Source organism: Aquarana catesbeiana, linkage group LG06 (genome assembly GCF_042186555.1).
Source record: "Aquarana catesbeiana isolate 2022-GZ linkage group LG06, ASM4218655v1, whole genome shotgun sequence".
NCBI classification, from domain to species: domain Eukaryota; kingdom Metazoa; phylum Chordata; class Amphibia; order Anura; family Ranidae; genus Aquarana; species Aquarana catesbeiana.
The window spans coordinates 406,991,535-407,011,393 of record NC_133329.1 but is presented as its reverse complement, the minus strand read 5'-3'; the positions used below and the strand labels follow the sequence as shown (position 1 = coordinate 407,011,393).

Sequence of the window (19,859 nt, the reverse complement as noted above, 5' to 3'; positions counted from 1 at the left end):
GCAGAGATTGATATGATTGGCTCAGTGTTCTCTGTACAGCACCACGGTATATGTCAGAGCTATACAAATGCATATCATTAATAATATTCCATATGACGTATTGATAAAACATATGCAAGTTGCATACTGTGCATTTTCTTACTTTCAATAAAACTTTTGAATGAGAGATTATATATATATATATAAAAAATAAGTGGCGGGGGGGGGGGGTACATTAGAAAGTCACAACAGTCTATGTACCAGAGGAGCTTACACTGTAATGAATAAGAATAATAATCTACATTTATATAGCTCTGACATATACTGCAGTGCTGTACAGAGACTGATGTAATTGGCTCAGTGTTCTCTGTACAGCACTGCAGTATATGTCAGAGATATGGAAATGTAAAAAAAAAAAAAAAAAAACACACACAAGGTAATCATATGTAACCAATAATTTTACAATAGAAATTGTTACAATTTGCTACTTTTGACGGTACAAAGTACGGCCAGCACACTGATCATGAGATGTGACAATGATGGGGGATGGTGAGCAGTATTTGGGGGGGTGCAGGGTGGATTCTGACCCGCCAGCTCCCTGTAAATTAACCAGAGAAGCCTGCATGCCATCTTCTGCCTCCCAGCCGGGTTTATATCAGGTCATTGGAGGTTTGCTGCGAGGAAAGATTTTAGAATAAACTTTGTGGCTTGAGGCAGATGGTGCCTCTTCCTGCAGTTCATTGCCCATCATCATTACATATGACAGGTAGTCTGATCATTGGACTGGTGAGGCCGGATGCAGCCATCAGTCATTGAGTGCTGAATACAGACAGCCCCCCTCTTACAGAGGCTCTGATGGAGGGGGGGGGGGGGGGGGGGGGGGGGGGTCGCGGCACCTATCTGTGCCTGTCTCGGGCTGCTCAGCTACCAGCCCAGGAATGTGGAGGAGATGAAAGAAAACAGGCTGGCAGATGAAGAAAAACATAGCCAGACTTTCTCATTCACAGCCTGATCCTCCCCCACACTGACATCTCCCTGTATAGAGGGACCCTGGGGGGCCACAGGAACAGAGTAACTTCTACCCTTCTCCTCTGCTAGACCTCAGTTATATAATAACCCCAATCCCCTACACCCATGACCCAAATCCCCTACACCTCCGCCACCTTACCCAAACCCCCTACACCCCACCATGACCCAAACCCACTACACCACCTTATCCAAATTCTCTACACCCCATGACCCAAATCCCCTACACCTCCACCACATAACCCAAACCCCCTAACACCTCTGCCACCTTACCCAAACCCCCTACACCCCACCATGAGCCAAATCCCCTTCACCTCCGCCACCTTATCCCAAATCCCCTACATCCCCACCACATAGCCCAAACCTCCTACATCCCCACCACCTTACCCAAACCCCACCGTGACCCAAATCCCCTACACCTCCGCCATATACCTAAACCCCCTACACTTCTGCTACCTTACCCAAACCCCCTACACCCCACCATGACCCAAATCCCCTACACCTCCACCACGTAACCCATACCCCCTACACCTCCGCCACCTTACCCAAACCCCCTACACCCCACCATGACCCAAATTCCCTACACCTCTGCCACCTTACCCAAACCCCCTACACCCCACCATGACCCAAACCCCCTACACCTCCGCCACCTTAACCAAAACCCCCTACACCTATGCCACGTAACCCAAACCCCCTACACCCCACCATGACCCAAACCCACTACACCTCCGCCACCTTACCCAATCCCACTACACCACCTTATCCCAAATTCCCTACACCCCATGACCCAAATCGCCTACACCTCTGCCACCTTACTCAAACCCCCTACACCTCTGCCACCTTACTCAAACCCCCTACATCCCCACCACATAACCCAAACCCCCTACACCTCCGCAACCTTACCCAAACCCCACCATGACCCAAATCCCTACACCTCCACCATCTTACCCAAACCCCCTACACCTCCACCACATAACCCATACCCCCTACACCCACCATGAGCCAAATCCCCTACACCTCCGCCACCTTATCCCATACCCCCTACACCTCCACCACGTAACCCATACCCCCTACACCTCCACCACGTAACCCATACCCCCTACACCTCCACCACGTAACCCATACCCCCTACACCTCCACCACGTAACCCATACCCCCTACACCTCCACCACGTAACCCATACCCCCTACACCTCCACCACGTAACCCATACCCCCTACACTCCACCACGTAACCCATACCCCCTACACCTCCACCACGTAACCCATACCCCCCCTACACCTCCACCACATAACCCATAGCCCCCTACCACGTAACCCATACCCCCCTACACCTCCACCACGTAACCCATACCCCCCCCTACACCTCCACCACGTAACCCATACCCCCCTACACCTCCACCACGTAACCCATACCCCCCTACACCTCCACCACCACCTTATCCCAAACCCCCTACACCCCACCATAACCCAAACCCCCTACACCCCACCATGACCCAAACCCCCTACACCCCCACCATGACCCAAACCCCCTACACCCCACCATGACCCAAACCCCCCTATACACCTCCACCATATAATCCATACCCCCTACACATACCTCCCAACATTTTGAGATGGGAATGAGGGACACCTACTAACAAATGTATGTAGTCATAGGTCACACACCCTACCACACCCCCTATTGGCTGTTAAAATGTAAAAATGCAGAATTTAGAAAATCAGATGAAAGGTTTAGCACTGGGAAACCTTTTTGAAAGATAAAAAGTGCATTTTATATACAACTATATAGATCAGACCAAAAGGAGGGACAAATGGAGGAAAGAGGAACAGAGGGTCTTTGTTGCAAATCAGTGACAGTCCCTCGAAATCAGGGACAGTTGGGAGCTATGCCTACACCTCCACCACAACCCAATACCACCATCATAATCCAAATCCCCCTACCCAAATCCCCCATTATTCCAATAGCCTCCTGTCCTCCTATTACCCCCAAAATCCCTGTCCTTTCATCACTGCATTGAACCCCTAATCCCTGCCCTTCTATTATTCCATTACATCCCAAAGCCCTGCCCTTACACACCAACCCCCCTGCCCTTATTATTTCTCTATTACACCCAATTACCATGCTGTTCTACTGCTATATTATATCCCAAATCCCAGCCCTTCTTTACTCTACTGGACGCAATTTCCCCAACTTTCAGATCATAAACCATATCCTTGCCCCTTTTATACTCTAGAGCACCTAAAATGCATATCCTTCCTCAATCTGTTAGATCCAGTTCTCCGATTTTTCTTATAACCCACATTTCTGCTCTTATTCGCCCTTCTGGACCCAAATCTCCCTTAAAACTCAGATTCCCCCCCAGCACTGAAGTAGTAACTGAACTTACAGGCACTTGGGCGGATCCATGAACTGTAAACCAAAGTAGTCCATCTCGATGATGTCCAGGTGGTACATGATCTGGTCGAAGAGCGCCTGCCTTTGGCTTTTTTCTACAAGGGAAGAACAAACACGTTAATGGAAGTCCCGGACATCACACAGAGCTGGAGGTAGCCAACAGACCACATCCAACCACAGAGCATACATAGTGGAATGTGCTGGACCAATAAGAGCAAAAGCTGATAAAGCAACACATTGTGAAAAGGAGAACTTCGCTCCGAATGATGGAGCAGAATCTAGGTTTGCCTTCCAAAACTGCCCAGGCCTATTAATAAAACATTAAAACCAAGTTTATTTTGCCTGTAATGGTTTACAATAAAGACCTTTGGCATACAATAAGACACAGGGTCTTCATTCCAGTTCTCCAATGATACCATGGACATCCAACCTAATATCAGAAGACATAGAGGTATCCATATAGACCAGGGTCATAGACCGCGCATTACAGAAACATGGATCATCTCCGGATAGTTCCAGCTAACAAATTAAATACCGAAACAGTAATGTGGGCAAAAACTGGGTTAATTACTGACTGATGGAATGGGACAAAATTCCTATGTGAGAAGTTTCAGGTGGAAGCAGCTCCTCCAGCTCCTGGCCTATGAATAGGTTCAGCTTCACTGGCCCACCCAGGGGTGCTTCGACACCTCCTGCTGTATTTATTTAAAAGGTCATTAGACTAATATGAAGTTCTTGAGGTTTCCACTATGGTCATTGAGAACAATTTAGCTTGTTGCCAGGTTTAACAAAAAAATAAAAAATTAAAGTAATGCCCATCTACGTGGCTGTGACTCCATGACAACATTATCTGAATCTTCTCAAGTAGACATAACCGAACATTTTAAGAGCTTGATTGAACACAGGAACAATACGATTGATAGATAATACCATAAAGCAGATTAATTTGCTGTTCTGGCTCAACTGGCCACAAAAAAAAAAAAAAAAAAAAAAAAAAAAAAAAAAAAAAAAAAAACCCACGGCATCTATAAGCAATTTTAAGTTTGGATGGAGTGGGGGGGGGGGGGGGGGGGGAAGGATCAGAACCTGTCAGGTTTTATTACTCCAAGAGATTTAGGAGAAAACCAACATGACACCAATGCTTGGATAGTCTGAGGGTCCATTTCACATTTCCAGGTTACGTGCGTTTGCTGCGAACCATTCTGATTGGCAGCCCAATGCCATGAGGCATTACATGGTAGCGTGTTGAGGTGCGTTGCTTTAAAAAAAATTAAAATAAAATTCATGTCCGATTGTCGGCAGTTCAAAGTGTGTTGGCAGCCCATTCATTTCAGAGGAGCACAATTCGGGGGCTGTGGGGGTAGGATTTGTTCTAGGAAAGGAAGAGGATTTGTACTAGGGAGGGGGGTTTTGAAATAAGAGGGGGATGTGGGGGGGGGGGGGGGGGATTTTATTTTTGCTAGGAGGGAGGGGAATTTGGGGACCGCAGAATAAGATTTGTTATAGGAAGGGTATATTTTCATCAAAATTCTACAAACAATACCTCACAATGACAACGTGAAAAAGTAGTTTGCTGGAAATCTTTGCAAATGTATTAAAAATAATCCCATGTACAGAAGTATCACAGGCCTTTGCTCAATACTTTGGTGAAGCACCTTTGGCACCAATTACAGCCTCAAGTCTTTTTCAGTATGATGCTACAAGCTTGGCACACCTATTTTTGGGCAGTTTCTCCCATTCTTCCTTGCAGAACCTCTCAAGCTCCATCAGGTTGGATGGGAGCGTTGGTGCACAGCCATTTTCAGGTCACTCCAGAGATGTTCAATCGGGTTCAAGTCTGGGCTCTGGCTGGGCCACTCAAGGAGTTGTCCCATAGCCACACCTTTGTTATTTTGGCTGTGTGTTTAGGGTCATTGTCCTCTTGGAAGATCAACCTTCTCCGGGTTTTCATCAAGGATGTCTCTGTACATTGCTGCAGTCACCTTTCCCTCAATCCCCACTAGTCTTCCAGTTCCTGCTGCAAAAAAAAAACATCCACACAACATGATGCTGCCACCACCATGCTTCACTGTAGGGATGGTATTGGCCAGGTGATAAGTGGTGCCTGGTTTCCCTCCAGAGTCCAGACATGACACTTGCCATTCAGGCCGAAAAGAGTTCAGTCTTTGTTCCATCAGACCAGAGAATTTTTCTTTCTTTCTCATAGTCCAAGAGTCGTTCTGGCAAAACTCCAGGTGGGCTGTCATGTGCCTTTCACCGAGGAGTGGCTTCTGTCTAGCCACTCTACCATACAGGCCTGATTGGTGGAGTGCTGCAGAGATGGTTGTTCTTCTGGAAGGTTCCCCTCTCTCCACAGAGACATGCTGGAGCTCTGTCAGAGTGACCATCTGGTTCTTGGTCACCTCCCTGACTAAGGCCCTTCTCCCCCGATCGCTCAGTTTGGTCGAGCAGCCTGCTCTAGGAAGAGTCCTGGTGGTTCCAAACTTCTTCCATTTACAGATGGAGGCCACTGTGCCCATTGGGACCTTCAATGCTGCAGAAATGTATCTGTTCCTCCATCCAATCCTGTCTCGGAGGTCTACAGACAATTCCTTGGACTTCATGGCTTGGTTTGTGCTCTGACATGCACTGTTACCTGTGGGACCTTCTATAGACAGGTGTGTGCCTTTCCAAATCATGTCCAATCAATCAACTGAATTTACCACAGGTGGACTCCAATCAAGTCGTAGAAACATCTGAAGGATCAGTGGAAACAGGAGGCACCCAAGCTCAATTCTGAGTGTCATGGCAAAGCCTGAGATACTTGCGTACATGGGAGGAGCCTGAGATACTTGCCGTACATGGGAGGAGCCTGAGATACTTGCGTACATGGGAGGAGAGCCTGAGATACTTGCGTACATGGGAGGAGCCTGAGATACTTGCGTACATGGGAGGAGCCTGAGATACTTGCGTACATGGGAGGAGCCTGAGATACTTGCGTACATGGAGGAGCCTGAGATACTTGCGTACATGGGAGGAGCCTGAGATACTTGCGTACATGGGAGGAGCCTGAGATACTTGCGACATGGGATTTTATATTTTTTAATAAATTTGCAAAGATTTCCAACCAAACTTCTTTGACGTTGTCATTATGGGGGATTGTTTGAAGAATTTGAGGAAAATAATGAATTTAATCCATTTTGGAATAAAGCTGTAACATAAAATGTGGAATAAGTGAAGCACTGTGAATACTTTCCGGATGCAGTGCGTGTGCGCGCAAGTGATACATACATACATTACATACATACACACAGTTGTGCTCATAAGTTTACATACCCTGGCAGAATGTGAGATTTCATTTGCCATTTTTCAGAGAGTATGAATGATAACACAAACCTTTCTTTCACTCATGGTTAGTGTTTGGCTGAAGCCATTTATTATCAATCAACTGTGTTTACTCTTTTTATATCATAATCACAACAAAAACTACCCAAATGACCCTGTTTAAAAGTTTCACACACCCTGGTGATTTTGGCCTGATAACATGCACACAAGTTGAAACGAAGGGGTTTTAATGGCTATTAAAAGGGTTTGTAAACCTTCGTGGTTTTTCACCTCAATGCATCCTAGGCATTGAGGTGAAAAACCACTTCTTGCAGTGCAGCAGCCCCCCCAGTGCCCCCCGTTTTACTTACTTGGACCCTCTTTTTTCTCGCGCCGGGGACGAGCACACCAGCTCTAGCTGGTGTCTCGTGACCTGATTGGCTAGAGTGATAGCAGCGCAGCCATTGGCTCCTGCTGCTGTCAATCAAATTCATCGGACACGGGCGCCGGGGCCGAGTCTGGCATTCGTGTCTATGGACGCAAATGCTGGACTCTGGAGCGCAACCTCAAGTTAACCCCCCCTTGGGGAAGCGGGCCCAAAACTAAAGGGGGACTGAAGTTGCTCTTTAATATATGTGTCCATTTTTGGGAGGAGTTTCACTCTGTCTGTCCTAGTGACCATGGTAAGGGGAAATCCAAAGTGTTACAGTTGTCACCATAAGAGGACTAGAAGGGAGATTTTCCAATGGGGGGACACATTTCTACAATCGGAAAAGATTGCAATCCAGTTTCAAAAATGTTTCAAGACCCAGAAGTGAAAGGGAACACCCCCCCCCCCCCAAAAGATCAGCAAATATCATCGTCTTCTGAATCTCGGTGATCTTTGTGTATTTCTCCCACATCTGTGCCGTCATCCAGTGTGAGACTTCCCGTAATAAAGACCGCTCACTGCTGCCCTCTCCTTGTGCAGGGGGACTGGTCTGGTCTCCACCCCCCTCCTTGTAGGTTTCTGTGGTGGGTGGAGCCAGCTGGGCCCCTCCTTCAGTTCTGCTCCCTGCACAGACTATGTACAGCAGTGTCATGTCACTGCTACTTTTACAAGATAATATCTGGGTTTGTAAAGGCGTCTGGTGCACACAAAGCAGATGTATACCCATTGGGGTAGTGAGGCGTTCTCCTTTAAATCAAAAGGCTTGTGTGAGTATTGGAGATTTCCTCCAGGCACGATGGCGGTGTTCTTCACCTGTTCTGTTCTATGGGAGGAAGCTGCTCACATTCCATAATAACACTTCACAAGTCATCATGGTTCTGATAAGAGCTGAAGAACTGGTTTGTTATAGGAGGACAAAGCCGGTGTTGCTCAATGCAAACCGTATATATTTGGCTTGTCACAGAAGAAGAAAAGCCAGGAATGTGCTGGGGACAGGGAGAGTGGACATGGTGCGGGGGGGGGGCACAGATGACGAGGATTGGGGGGGGTGGGGAGTACAGACAGCGAGGATGGAGATGCTCCTCACCAGGGACACTCTGTGCATCGCCTGAAAAAGCCCCATTGTGTCTCCGCTAATGAGCTGACCCGGGATGGAGAGGTGCGGGGAAAGGCCTGGGTCTGATCCAGGCGGTGCTCATCACACTGCCAAAACCACAATGCCCAACCCGCTAACAAACCAGAGGAAAATTTATACCGACGATTGAGAACAATGAATGACCAGTGATTACTATACTGCTTAGAATAGAAGAGTGCAAAATAAAGAAAAATTAAAAAAAAAAAAAAAAAAAAAAAAAAGGAGGTTTTAAGAAGTATATACAAAATATAATAATAATAATAATAATAATAATAATAATAATAATAATAATAATAATAATAATAATCACATTTATCTGTAGCCCTTTTTTCTTTTTGATGGAGTTCTGAGCTCTATAAAAGTGAAGGGGGAAGGTGGTGAATTTGGCTGAGCACTGAAGGATATAAAGAGGGGTACTACTCCTGTTGAGCATTTCTGAATGTAAAAAAAGGGGGGGGGGGACGGGGGACTCAAGGTGAGCATGCCTGCATGTGAAAGGGGGGGAGACTCAGGTGAGCATGCTTGCATGTGAAAGGGGGGGGGAAGGCTCGGCTCAGGTGAGAATGCCTGCATGTGAAAGGGGGGGGGGAGGCTCAGGTGAGAATGCTTGCATGTGAAAGGGGGGGGGGGGGGGGGGGGTGGGGAGGGAGGCTCAGGTGAGAATGCCTGCATGTGAAAAGGGGGGGGGGGGGGGGTGACGATTTGAATGGGAGGGCTTGGATGGATGAGCAATCCTCAACGTGAACGGGGGGGGGGGGATTAGAACGCGTAATACTGGATGTAAAAGGGGGTGGTAGGGGGACTTGGATGAGCACACCTGAATGTGAAGAGGGCTGGGGGACGATGACTTGGACAAGCGCTGCTAGATGTGAAGGGGGGAAATAGGAAGAGTACTACTGGATGTGAAAGGGGGAGGGGGGCACCTGAATGAACACTCTTGGATGTGAAGGGGGACTCGGATGACCACTCCTGGATGTAAAGAAGGGGGTGGAGGGGGACTGCTGGATGTCAAAAAAAAAAAAAAAGATGAACGCACCTGGATGAGCGCTCCTGCATGTGAAGGGAAGGGGGGTCCTGATGAGGACTTCGGATGTGAAGATGGGTACTCAGATGGGCACACTGCTTAGGATATAAAAAATGAGCCCCGACACTAGTGTGTTTTTTGTGACACTTCTAGAAATGCGTATTAATGTGCACATAGGTGTGAAGGGAAAAGGATTTTTCAGCGGATTATTTATTTTTTAATAAGGCCCACATTTCTTTGGCCTTCTTCACATTATTGCGTGTTAGAACGCCCATGGGAATCCCCATACATTACTGCCATGTCAGGCTCCATACGCTACCTGTGACACGGAGCCACTGAGGAGGTGCACAAAAAAAAAAAAAAAAAGAAAAAAAAGAAAGAGAGAAAGAAAGAGGAGAGAAGAAAAGAGAGAAAGCAAAGAGAGAAAGAAAGAGAGAAAGAAAGAGAGAAGAAAGAAAGAAAGAAAGAAAGAAAGAAAGAAAGAAAGAAGAAAGAAAGAAAGAAAGAAAGAAAGAAAGAAAGAAAGAAAGAAAGAAAGAAAGAAAGAAAGAAGAAAGAAAGAAAGAAAGAAAGAAAGAAAGAAAGAAAGAAAGAAGAGAAAGAAAGAAAGAAAGAAAGAAAGAAAAGAAAGAAAGAAAGAAAGAAAGAAAGAAGAAAGAAAGAAAGAAAGAAAGAAAGAAAGAAGAAGAAAGAAAGAAAAAAAAGAAAAAAAGGAGAGAAAGAAAGAGGAAAAAAGGAGAAGAAGAAGAAGTGCAGCTCTGATTTTGGGTCCGCTGAGCCATTCCATAAAGATTTTGAATTTGCGCACAGAACATATAAAAGCCAAAGAGAACACATTTTGTGCTTTAATATGACGCACCTCAGTGGATGGTGTAAGCCCCCCCCCCGCTCCCACCAGCAAACTATCTCCTATCCCAACTACATTCGCCTTCCACATCACAACTTTGCAGAATGAGAAGCAGCAAAAAAAAAAAAAAAAAAAAAATTATAAAAATCGCTTTCCACCTTTCAGACGCACTCTTTGGCGGCCATATAAAACCTGAGAAAACATTTCGCTGGCCGCCTTCCATCCTCCTAAATGTCAGCTCTGCCCCCTGCAGACGCTCCCAGAGCCCTGAGCCGTGCCAGGGAAATGATTACCCAACAAGAGGTCACCTTGTTCCATCCAGGCTGGCTGGCAACCTATTCGGAGAAGCTCAGGGCTCCGGTCCCCTTCCCCCCCCTCTTGGGGGCCCCCGGTTCTCCCCCCTCCCAGGTTGATAAATTCCAGGTCGGCAAAGTCCAACTAGCAAAGAAAAGTTCAGAAAATGTCCTGCAGACCGACCGCAATTACCAACCGCATCCAGATTTACGCCAGGAGGAGAGGAGTCTGGGAAATCCATAAAAAAAAAATAAAAAAAAGGTGGAATGTGATTGGCTGCCGAGGATAAACTATTGAAAGATATGTAAAACCTACATCACCAAAATCTCATAAAAAAAATAAAAATAAATAATCTTCTATTTTCATTGAAACCTTTCCCGATTGTCCTGCCATGGGGGTCTGCATACAGGCCCTTGTTATAGGGGGGGGGGCAACATTCACCATACACTATGGAGGAGCAGTGTTGTCACCCTAGGCCTGGACGGCAGAAAACCTCCCTCTTTGTATCACCATAGCTAGTTGGAATTCTGGTGATTTCTGTGCAGAAAGAAAGAAAGAAAGAAAGAAAGAAAGAAAGAAAGAAAGAAAGAAAAGGAAAGAAAAAGGAGAAAGAAGAAAGAAAGAAGACAAATGCAGCCACTGCAATAGAAGACACTGTTGGGTTTGGGTAGGAACAGGGCTTTTTTTTTCCCCAGCGGGAACGCATCCGGCACCGAATGTACGTAATGGTAAAGAGTCTGGAGGAGGGTCTATTGATGCTGGCCGCAGGGGGATCTATGGTCGCTGGTGGGGGATCTACTGATGGAGAGCTCTATTGATATTGGCTGCTGGGGGGGGGGGGTTACTGTTGCTCACTGAAGGGGATCCATTTTACTGTCTTGTTGTGAACAAATTCCATACAAAAATTACTTTGTAGCACAAAATGATACATGGTACTTGGTTCTGTATTCTCTAAGGCTTCATGTACACTGGACCCCTTATAAACATTGCAACTTGACAGCTAGTAACCGGCATTAAAAATACTGAGGGGTGGAGCCAAGGGATGGTGCTCGGAGGTGGGTAGGGGGCAGAAACGAAGATGGACGCAGAAGGCGGATGTTTCTGCACTTGTTCTGAAGAAAAAAAGCCCTGGGTAGGAATAAATCTGACGTTTAAGCTTAGGTTCTCCATCTCCCCTCAATAATGAAATAATAAAAAAAATAAAATAAATAAAAACCCCACACCAAACTTATTTTTGTCCCAGTGATGTCATCACCAGGTTTCTGTGCAATGGAGGCAGATCACGGCTGGTGGGAGGGGCCAGCGGGGTTCTGTATACACATGTGCGCTGCCGAAAAATTTGTTCATTCCATTCGTTTTTTTTTTTTGTTTGTTTTTTTTTCGGGTCATTCGTTCTGATCGAAATTCGTTATTTCAAATAAATTTGTCACTTCGGGGAAAAAAATGTGTTTGTTAGTTTCCATTCAATTAGATGCAGTATTCAGAAATCCGAAAAAGAACGAGAATTAGAAAACCCGAAAAAAAGTGAACTATTACTAACAATTATGGAGATTGGAATTTCCTTTCAAATTTGGCTGTTGGTGAACGTAACGAATAGGAATTTTTCCGAAATAACAAATGGCGCATCGAAACAAATGGAACGGAACAAACTAATAATGATAAAAAGTTATTATTTCATTCCATTGGTTTAGATGCGGCATTCATTATTTCGGATAATTCGTAACTTCGGATAAATTCGTATTCGTTACTTTCACTAACAGCCAAATTTGAAAGGAAATTCCATTCCCTATAATTTAAAAATAGTTTAGTGTTAGTTATTTCGAATTTTCGTTCTTTTGAATTTCATTTTCGGAAAAATTTGTTAAACTGGTTTTCGTTTATTCTAATATTTCCAAATTAATGAATTTGTGGGATTTCGTCGAAAAACGAAACAAATTGCACATGTCTAGTTCTGTAAAGAGCTCCCTGATAACATCCCCCATCCCCCCCCTGGCCTCAGTACTCCTCCCTAGAGCCCTCAAATCTGATGCAAGCAGTGGGTGGGCCCCTGGGAGGAGTTATGCAAATATAAAATGTCCCAATAGTCGAGTCTCAGTCTGGAGGGGTGGGCTTTCCAAGGCAGGTTGCATTTGCCTCATAGCACCCATATGTGATCCTGAGAACCAAGGAATGATAGGGGGCGGACCAAACAGTAAAGCTGGGGAGGAATGGGCTAGAGCAGGGATATGCAATTAGCGGACCTCCAGCTCTTGCAGAACTACAAGTCCCATGAGGCATAGCAAGACTCTGACAGCTACAAGCATGACAGCCAGAGGCATGATGGGACATGTAGTTTTGCAACAGCTGGGAGGTCCACTAATTGCATATCCCTGGGCTAGAGGATCCTGGGCGTCCTCCAGCCAGGAAATGAGGCAGGGTTCTATCCGGCTTGCTGCAGCTTCTAATGCACATTGTGAGAAGCTCACAGTGTGCGGTGAAATCAGAGGAAGCCGCTTCAGTCCAGGAGCCGGTACAACTGTGCGAGACCAATTAATCACTTTTTCCTTCATTAGGACATTCACGTTTATATATTAAAAAAAAAAAAAAAAAAAAAAAACATATGAGACCATGTATTACCCGATTATAAATCCTTCAAGTGTGAGATGATTGTATGGTGTGTGAGGGGATTGGCATTGAGGGCTGTTGGGAGGTAGGGTGAATTCTGTAGTGATGATGGAAGAACACCCGTTCTGATTGTAAGGTCAGGAGATAAGAGCTGAATGACAATGGAGGAGTCACAGGGCCTCCCACAGACATTCCACAGAGAGAAGACTCATCACTTCTCAGATACAATGTAACCAAATCATCACATGAAACGCCATCCGACAGATGGGAGGGCAAGATCACCAACATGAAGAAAACCATCTCTGATCTTATCATTTATAAATATACGTTTATAGATAGAACCCCTCATAATGGGCACAGCAGGTGTACAGACCTGGGAACTCAGCACAGGGATGGTGGGAACCCCTCATAATGGGCACAGCGGGTGTACAGACCCAGGAACTCAGCACAGGGATGGTGGGAACCCCTCATAATGGGCACAGCGGGTGTACAGACCCAGGAACTCAGCACAGGGATGGTGGGAACCCCTCATAATGGGCACAGCGGGTGTACAGACCCAGGAACTCAGCACAGGGATGGTGGGAACCCCTCATAATGGGCACAGCGGGTGTACAGACCCGGGAACTCAGCACAGGGATGGTGGGAACCCCTCATAATGGGCACAGCGGGTGTACAGACCCGGGAACTCAGCACAGGGATGGTGGGAACCCCTCTTAATGGGCACAGCGGGTGTACAGACCCCAGAACTCAGCACAAGGATGGTGAGAACCCCTCATAATGGGCACAGCGGGTGTACAGACCCGGGAACTCAGCACAGGGATGGTGGGAACCCCTCATAATGGGCACAGCGGGTGTACAGACCCGGGAACTCAGCACAGGGATGGTGAGAACCCCTCATAATGGGCACAGCGGGTGTACAGACCTGGGGACTCAGCACAGGGATGGTGGGAACCCCTCATAATGGGCACAGCAGGTGTACAGACCTGGGAACTCAGCACAGGAATGGTGGGAACCCCTCATAATGGGCACAGCGGGTGTACAGACCCGGGAACTCAGCACAGGGATGGTGGGAAGCCTTCATAATGGGCACAGCGGGTGTACAGACCCGGGAACTCAGCACAGGGATGGTGGGAACCCCTCATAATGGGCACAGCGGGTGTACAGACCTGGGAACTCAGCACAGGGATGGTGGGAACCCCTAATAAGAGATGTCAAGGGATACATGATGATATTTAATTAATGGATAATATAGGAGCTACCAAACATGAAGATATCAGGTTAGAAGGACCTCTCCTCACGGATGAAATGAACATTTCTGGCCAGGTCAGCGATTGGGACACACGACCCTTCACAGATATTTTTCTGGTTGTCACGGAGACGCACATTGCAGAAAGTGCAAACACGGAAGTTTCCGGCAGCTGGTGAATATTTAACCTTTCACTGAAACTGTTTATTCTTTTCCCTTTCTGGAGCTGTCAGCGAAACTGCAAAACCTCTAAAAATATATCAGAGCCGACAACTGCGACATTCACACAATTTATAAAGCCCTTGCTATAGATTTCTCAATAGTCACAGGATCAAGGATAGAAATCCAAATGCCCTTCCAAACCCAGATAATACATTGTATCTCCTACTGAGCAATGTGAGGGATAAAAGGGGCGGAGCAGAAAGATCCTCCTACTGAGCTCTGTGAAGGATAAAAAGGGGCGGAGACAAAAGATCTTCCTACTGAGCTCTGTGAAGGATAAAAGGGGCGGGCAGAAAGATCCCTTTTATCCCTCACATTGCTCAATAGGAGGATCTTTCTTCTCCACCCCTTTTTATCCTTTACAGAGCTCAGTACTGTAGGAGGATAGTCTGCTCCACCCCTTTATATCACTCACATTGCTCAGTAGGAGGGGCGGGGCATACCATTCTCCTAGTGAACTATAAGGAAAAGGGGCGGAGCAGAAAGATCCTCCTACTGAACTCTGAAGGATAAAAAGGGGCAGAAAGATCCTCCTACTGAGCCATGTGAAGGATAAAAAGGGGTGGGAGCAGAAAGATCCAATAAAGTCATGGCCGCAGGGCCGTCTTTAAGGCAGGGCAAAAGGGGCAGCTGCCGTGGGTCCTGTCATTATTGTGGAGCCCAAAGCAGCTGCCCCATACTTGCCAACTATCCCAGCTTAAATTCCCTCACCCCTGAGGTTTTAGTCCAGTGCTGTGTCCTGATATCTCAGTGTGAAGTTCTGTCACTAATGCTGCCCAGCTCTGCCCTATTGTGTACAGATGACTCACCTGCAGACCCTGTGTTTACATGTAAATACCGACATGGATATGTAAATAGCGGCTGCATTCAAATGTAAATAGAGGCAATATTCATATGTATATCATGCCCCCCTGAGGTCATATCCATCATCGCCTATACGGAATGCTGCCCACTGGGGAGATAAAGGGGCATGCTGGAAATTGATCACACCCACCCCTCCCCCCCAGCACTGATCCCAGGAGTCCTAGGAGTTTTCTGTCTATTAATGGGTCCCCTCACTTCCTCAGTCCATGGTGTGCAGGCAGTGAGGAGTTGATGTGCTGTAACCTCTAGCAACCAATCAGTAATGACGTGCAGTAACCTCTAGCAACCAATTAGTGAGCAGTATTGATGTACAGTAATCTCTAGCAACCAAACAAGCAGAAATCACGTGCTGTAACCTCTAGCAACTAATCAGTGAGTGGTAACGATAACGGGGGGGGTGGGGTGGGGGGGCAATCAATATTAAAGACGGCCCTGCATGGCCGCCTCTTTGTAAACTCTCTCACCTTCCAACACAAAAAATTTCTTTAGCTGAACATAAAAATGATAAATACAAACATTTTGCTTTCACTTTCCTACTAACAAAAAAAAAAAAAAAAAAAAAAAAACACCACACCTCTCTCTCTAAATAAAACTATAAAAAAAATAAAATAAATAATAATAATAAAAAAAGGAAAAGTTCCTTTAAAAAGAAATAGAAAGTATCTTGGTCGGAGTTTCCTGTGTGTAGCAGAGCTGATTAGTTGCTATTCACACATGAGCTGCGCTGACAATTGGCCGGAACTTTCTGAATGTTAATTAATATCTGGATTATCCCATTAGCGGAATGTTCCATTATGTTACAAAGGTGAGCTATTCATTGTGACAGATGTTTCCTTCTCATTCAAGCTCAGTGTTCCCGTAAACTGCGCCGACAGTTAGCGAGCAATTAGCGGGGACAAGATTTGCTTCACCTCGTCCAGATTCAGGACTCAAGTCTTCCCTAAAATTACTTCTTCTCAGTACAAAATAAGAAGTGTACTTTCTAATATAAAGACATAGATATAGATATAGATATAGAAATAGTGAAGTTCCATTAAACCACCCCATAATAACTTCAAACGCCAACTCTGGTAATGTGATCATTAGATAGAAAGTATATTACAGAGAAGTGACATCACCGCACTCCAGATATGATATATATTATACAGGAACATCACCGCACTCCAGGTATAAGATATATTATACAGGCGTGACATCAATATTCTCTGGATATAAAATTTATACTATACAGGAGTGACATCACCGCTCTCAAGATACAAGTTATATTATAGGACAGACCTTCCAATCACGGAGCACTCACCGGCAGTTCCACGCTGACATCGCTCCCGTCCAGCAGGGACACACGACACATGATCACCAATTTGGCATCTCCAGCTGCCGGGATGTGGGTTGACGCTTTCTGGGCTTCGCGGAGGCGTTCCTTTTCCTCATGCCGGCGCATAGACCGGCGCCCAATAGTGCGCCGGAAAAAACTGAACATCTTTTAGCTGCAAAAAAAGGCTTAGTTTTTAAATCTTTTCCAAAAAATTCTTCCCATCAGCAAGACAACTACAATCTAATATATTGTTCGGGTATCACAAGCTTCCATCACAGAGCAATTCACAAACTGCTGGAAAATAATAAAAGATACAAGAAGAGTGAGAGCCAATCACATCCTGCCAACAGCGCCAATTGTCAGCTAGAAGGGCACAAAATAATAAATCCTCTCCTATTTCTAGAACATCGCATTCTCCCCCTGATGAAGAACATATACAATTCCTAATTAGATCTGGATGCCTGATCTCAACGTGTACCACATCCCCAGATATGACCGGTGTTCTGCCGAGAAAGTTCCGCTCTGCGCAGTACAGGGGGGGAACTTATCTGCCGAGGGAAATAAATAATGTGAGAAATAAATAATTAAAAAAAATAGATATAGTGAAATGTTTTATGATGTTATGTAATATTTTTAATAAACAAATTTACACTCCAATGTCCCTCCACAATCACACACTATTATGTTTACTGTGTGTGTGTATGAATATAATTAATAAAAATATAGATGAGAGATTCTCTCTCTCTCTCTCTCTCTCTCTCTCTCCCTCCTTCTCTCTCTCCCTCCTTCTCTCTCTCCTATTCCTGACATTCAGGACAAAGGCTCAGTTTTGTTTTTTTATATTATAAAATACCAAAAAAAACAAAAACAAAAAAAAAAAAACCAAAAACAAAAAAAAAACAAAAACAAAAAAAAAACAAAAACAAAAAAAAAACAAAAACAAAAAACTGACCCAAACACTAACCTTGATGAAGCCTGGATCTAAAGTATTATCGCTTATATTTTATCATATTTTCATTTTTTTTTCATTATTTTATTTAATAAATTTGTTTTGTTTACTTCTACAATCTTTTAATGGGGCTGCCACCTGCAGCGAATTGCTGGGAACCCCTGCTGGGTCTCCCACATTGATCACTAATGGTGCCCAGAACATGAGTGAACACCTTGAAACGTAATTCTGATATTCCCCAAAAGGTAGGTCTGTCTGCCTGTCTGTCTGTCTGTCCCCAGCCTTAGCTGTCCATCACAGCCCAGAACTGGTGACAGACTTTGGTGGAGATTGGCCGACGCCACCAGACATATTGTAAGAATCATAATGGCTGATCTCAGACTTTAAAGAGCCGAGACCAATAGCAATTCTAAACCCAAAATCACCAAGTCACATATAAGCATTACAACATCATTTCAAAAGTCCCTGGTGATCCCGCCATGAAGCTTCAGGCACTTCCTGTTTTGGAGGCGACTACACTTCGTCCCCGCCTCCCAATTGTGTTGCTGCGTGGTCACCTTGTCACAAAAAGGTGGAACCTACAAGAGGCCACGACACATTTCTCAGGCATGGTCCACCCTTTATCAGGGTCGACACACACACACAGAGATGCATTACTCAACACTGAGATCCCATGTGGGAGATAGCCCGAGCACCAGCATGACTGATAGTGTCTGCACCGCCACTCAATACATGGAATCCAAAAAAGAAACCAGCCGGCAACCTCCAAATGCAGTAATGTTTATTGGCTAAAAAAAAAAAAAAAAAAAGAGGAGTACAGCATAGATAGATACGCGTTTCGGCCGTCAGGCCTTACCTCACATATGAATCACATACAGTACTAGGATTAAAGTGGTTGCAAAGGAAACTTTTTTTTTTTTTTTCCTTCCTTGCTCTGTGCAATAGAGTGGCCCCGATCATCCTCTTCTCAGGTCCCACCCGCAAGTGCCCCTGGCTCCTCCTCTTGCTGCTGCCCCCAATAGGAAGCCGATTCCTACGGGGGGGGGGGGCACTCTTGTGAGCTCGCTCCCGAGACCCGTGGCTGTGTACATTGACACAAATAGCCTGACTCAGCCCCGCCCCTCACTCTGTCACAGGAGTTGATTGACAGGCGTAGGAGCCAATGGCCCCCGCTGCTAATAATCTGCTCAATGAGGGCGACGATGGCAAGAGCCGCTGCTCTCTTGTACATTGCTGGTTCAGGCTCAGGTAAGAATATTGGGGGGGGGGGATCCTGCAGCAGTTAAGGTTTTTACCTTAATGCACAGAGCGCATTAAAGTATAAAACCTTGAGGCTTTAGAACCACTTTACGGCCTGATGGCACAAACGCGTAAGGGCCATCAGGTCTTAATCATATGGCCGAAACGCGTGAGTGCATCTATGCTGTACTCATCTTGTAGCCAATAAACATCATCGCTTTTGGAGGAAAATGGGTTGCTGGCTGGATTCTATTTTGCACCCTTAAGGGATCTGGATGAGGAGCAAGAATCGGCAGAAGAGGACGGAGGGATTGCATGTAGACATGAGGTGGCTGAAAGAGGCCACAGGAGGAGATCAGCAGCACCGAGATGGGTAAAAATAAGTGAATACACAGCAATTGTTTATGATACACAGCAAGGCGGGATGAGGTCCTTTAGCACCCAAAGCAAAAAAGGTCAAAGTGCGCGACCTTCCTAACGAGCTGTGAACAGCGGTGTAAACTGCAGGTCCTGCTTATTTTGCACCTCCCCCTCCTGTTGATGTGTCCTAGGGGTGCTCCTTTCCTGCCGACCCCTCCGCCTGGCCCTGGATACACAGTATAATAAAGGGGTCCGTTGGGGGTTCTTCAACACTCTCACCTCTGCGGTCGTTGACCTGTCCAAAAAAGTGCCCAATATCCTTATAATTCCAGCATGTGGCATGGGCATACCTTCTATGACCAGACACAGTCCTCTGCCATGAAAAGCTCTGTCCATACCTGGAAAACGATTTGCCCACAGACCCAGAGCAGCGGTCCCTCGGCCGCGGTGCGTTCCAGCGTCAGGATTCGTCTGCGACTTATAGAAACCAGAGAGATGACTCACCGACAAAACCTAAAACAGGTTTCACGAAGGAAATATCTTCTAATTATAATGGGAGATCCGTGTCTGGGCATGAAAGAAACGTCATCGTTATCTCCACTGTGTGTGAGTTTCCACGCCTGGCG

The 19,859-nt window shown here is 45.8% G+C and overlaps 1 protein-coding gene across 1 annotated transcript; it reads right to left on the bottom strand.

Annotated features, from left to right (window-relative positions):
- Positions 1–3,407: 3,407 nt before the first annotated feature.
- On the bottom strand, positions 3,408–16,850 carry LOC141148087 (band 4.1-like protein 5; the record flags this gene model as incomplete). The annotated part of the gene is given in 3 exon segments (XM_073635239.1): positions 3,408–3,496; positions 3,818–3,920; positions 16,671–16,850. Coding segments are annotated over 3 exon segments (372 nt in total), but the record flags the coding sequence as incomplete, so codon positions are not given.
- Between the last annotated feature and the right edge of the window lie 3,009 nt (positions 16,851–19,859).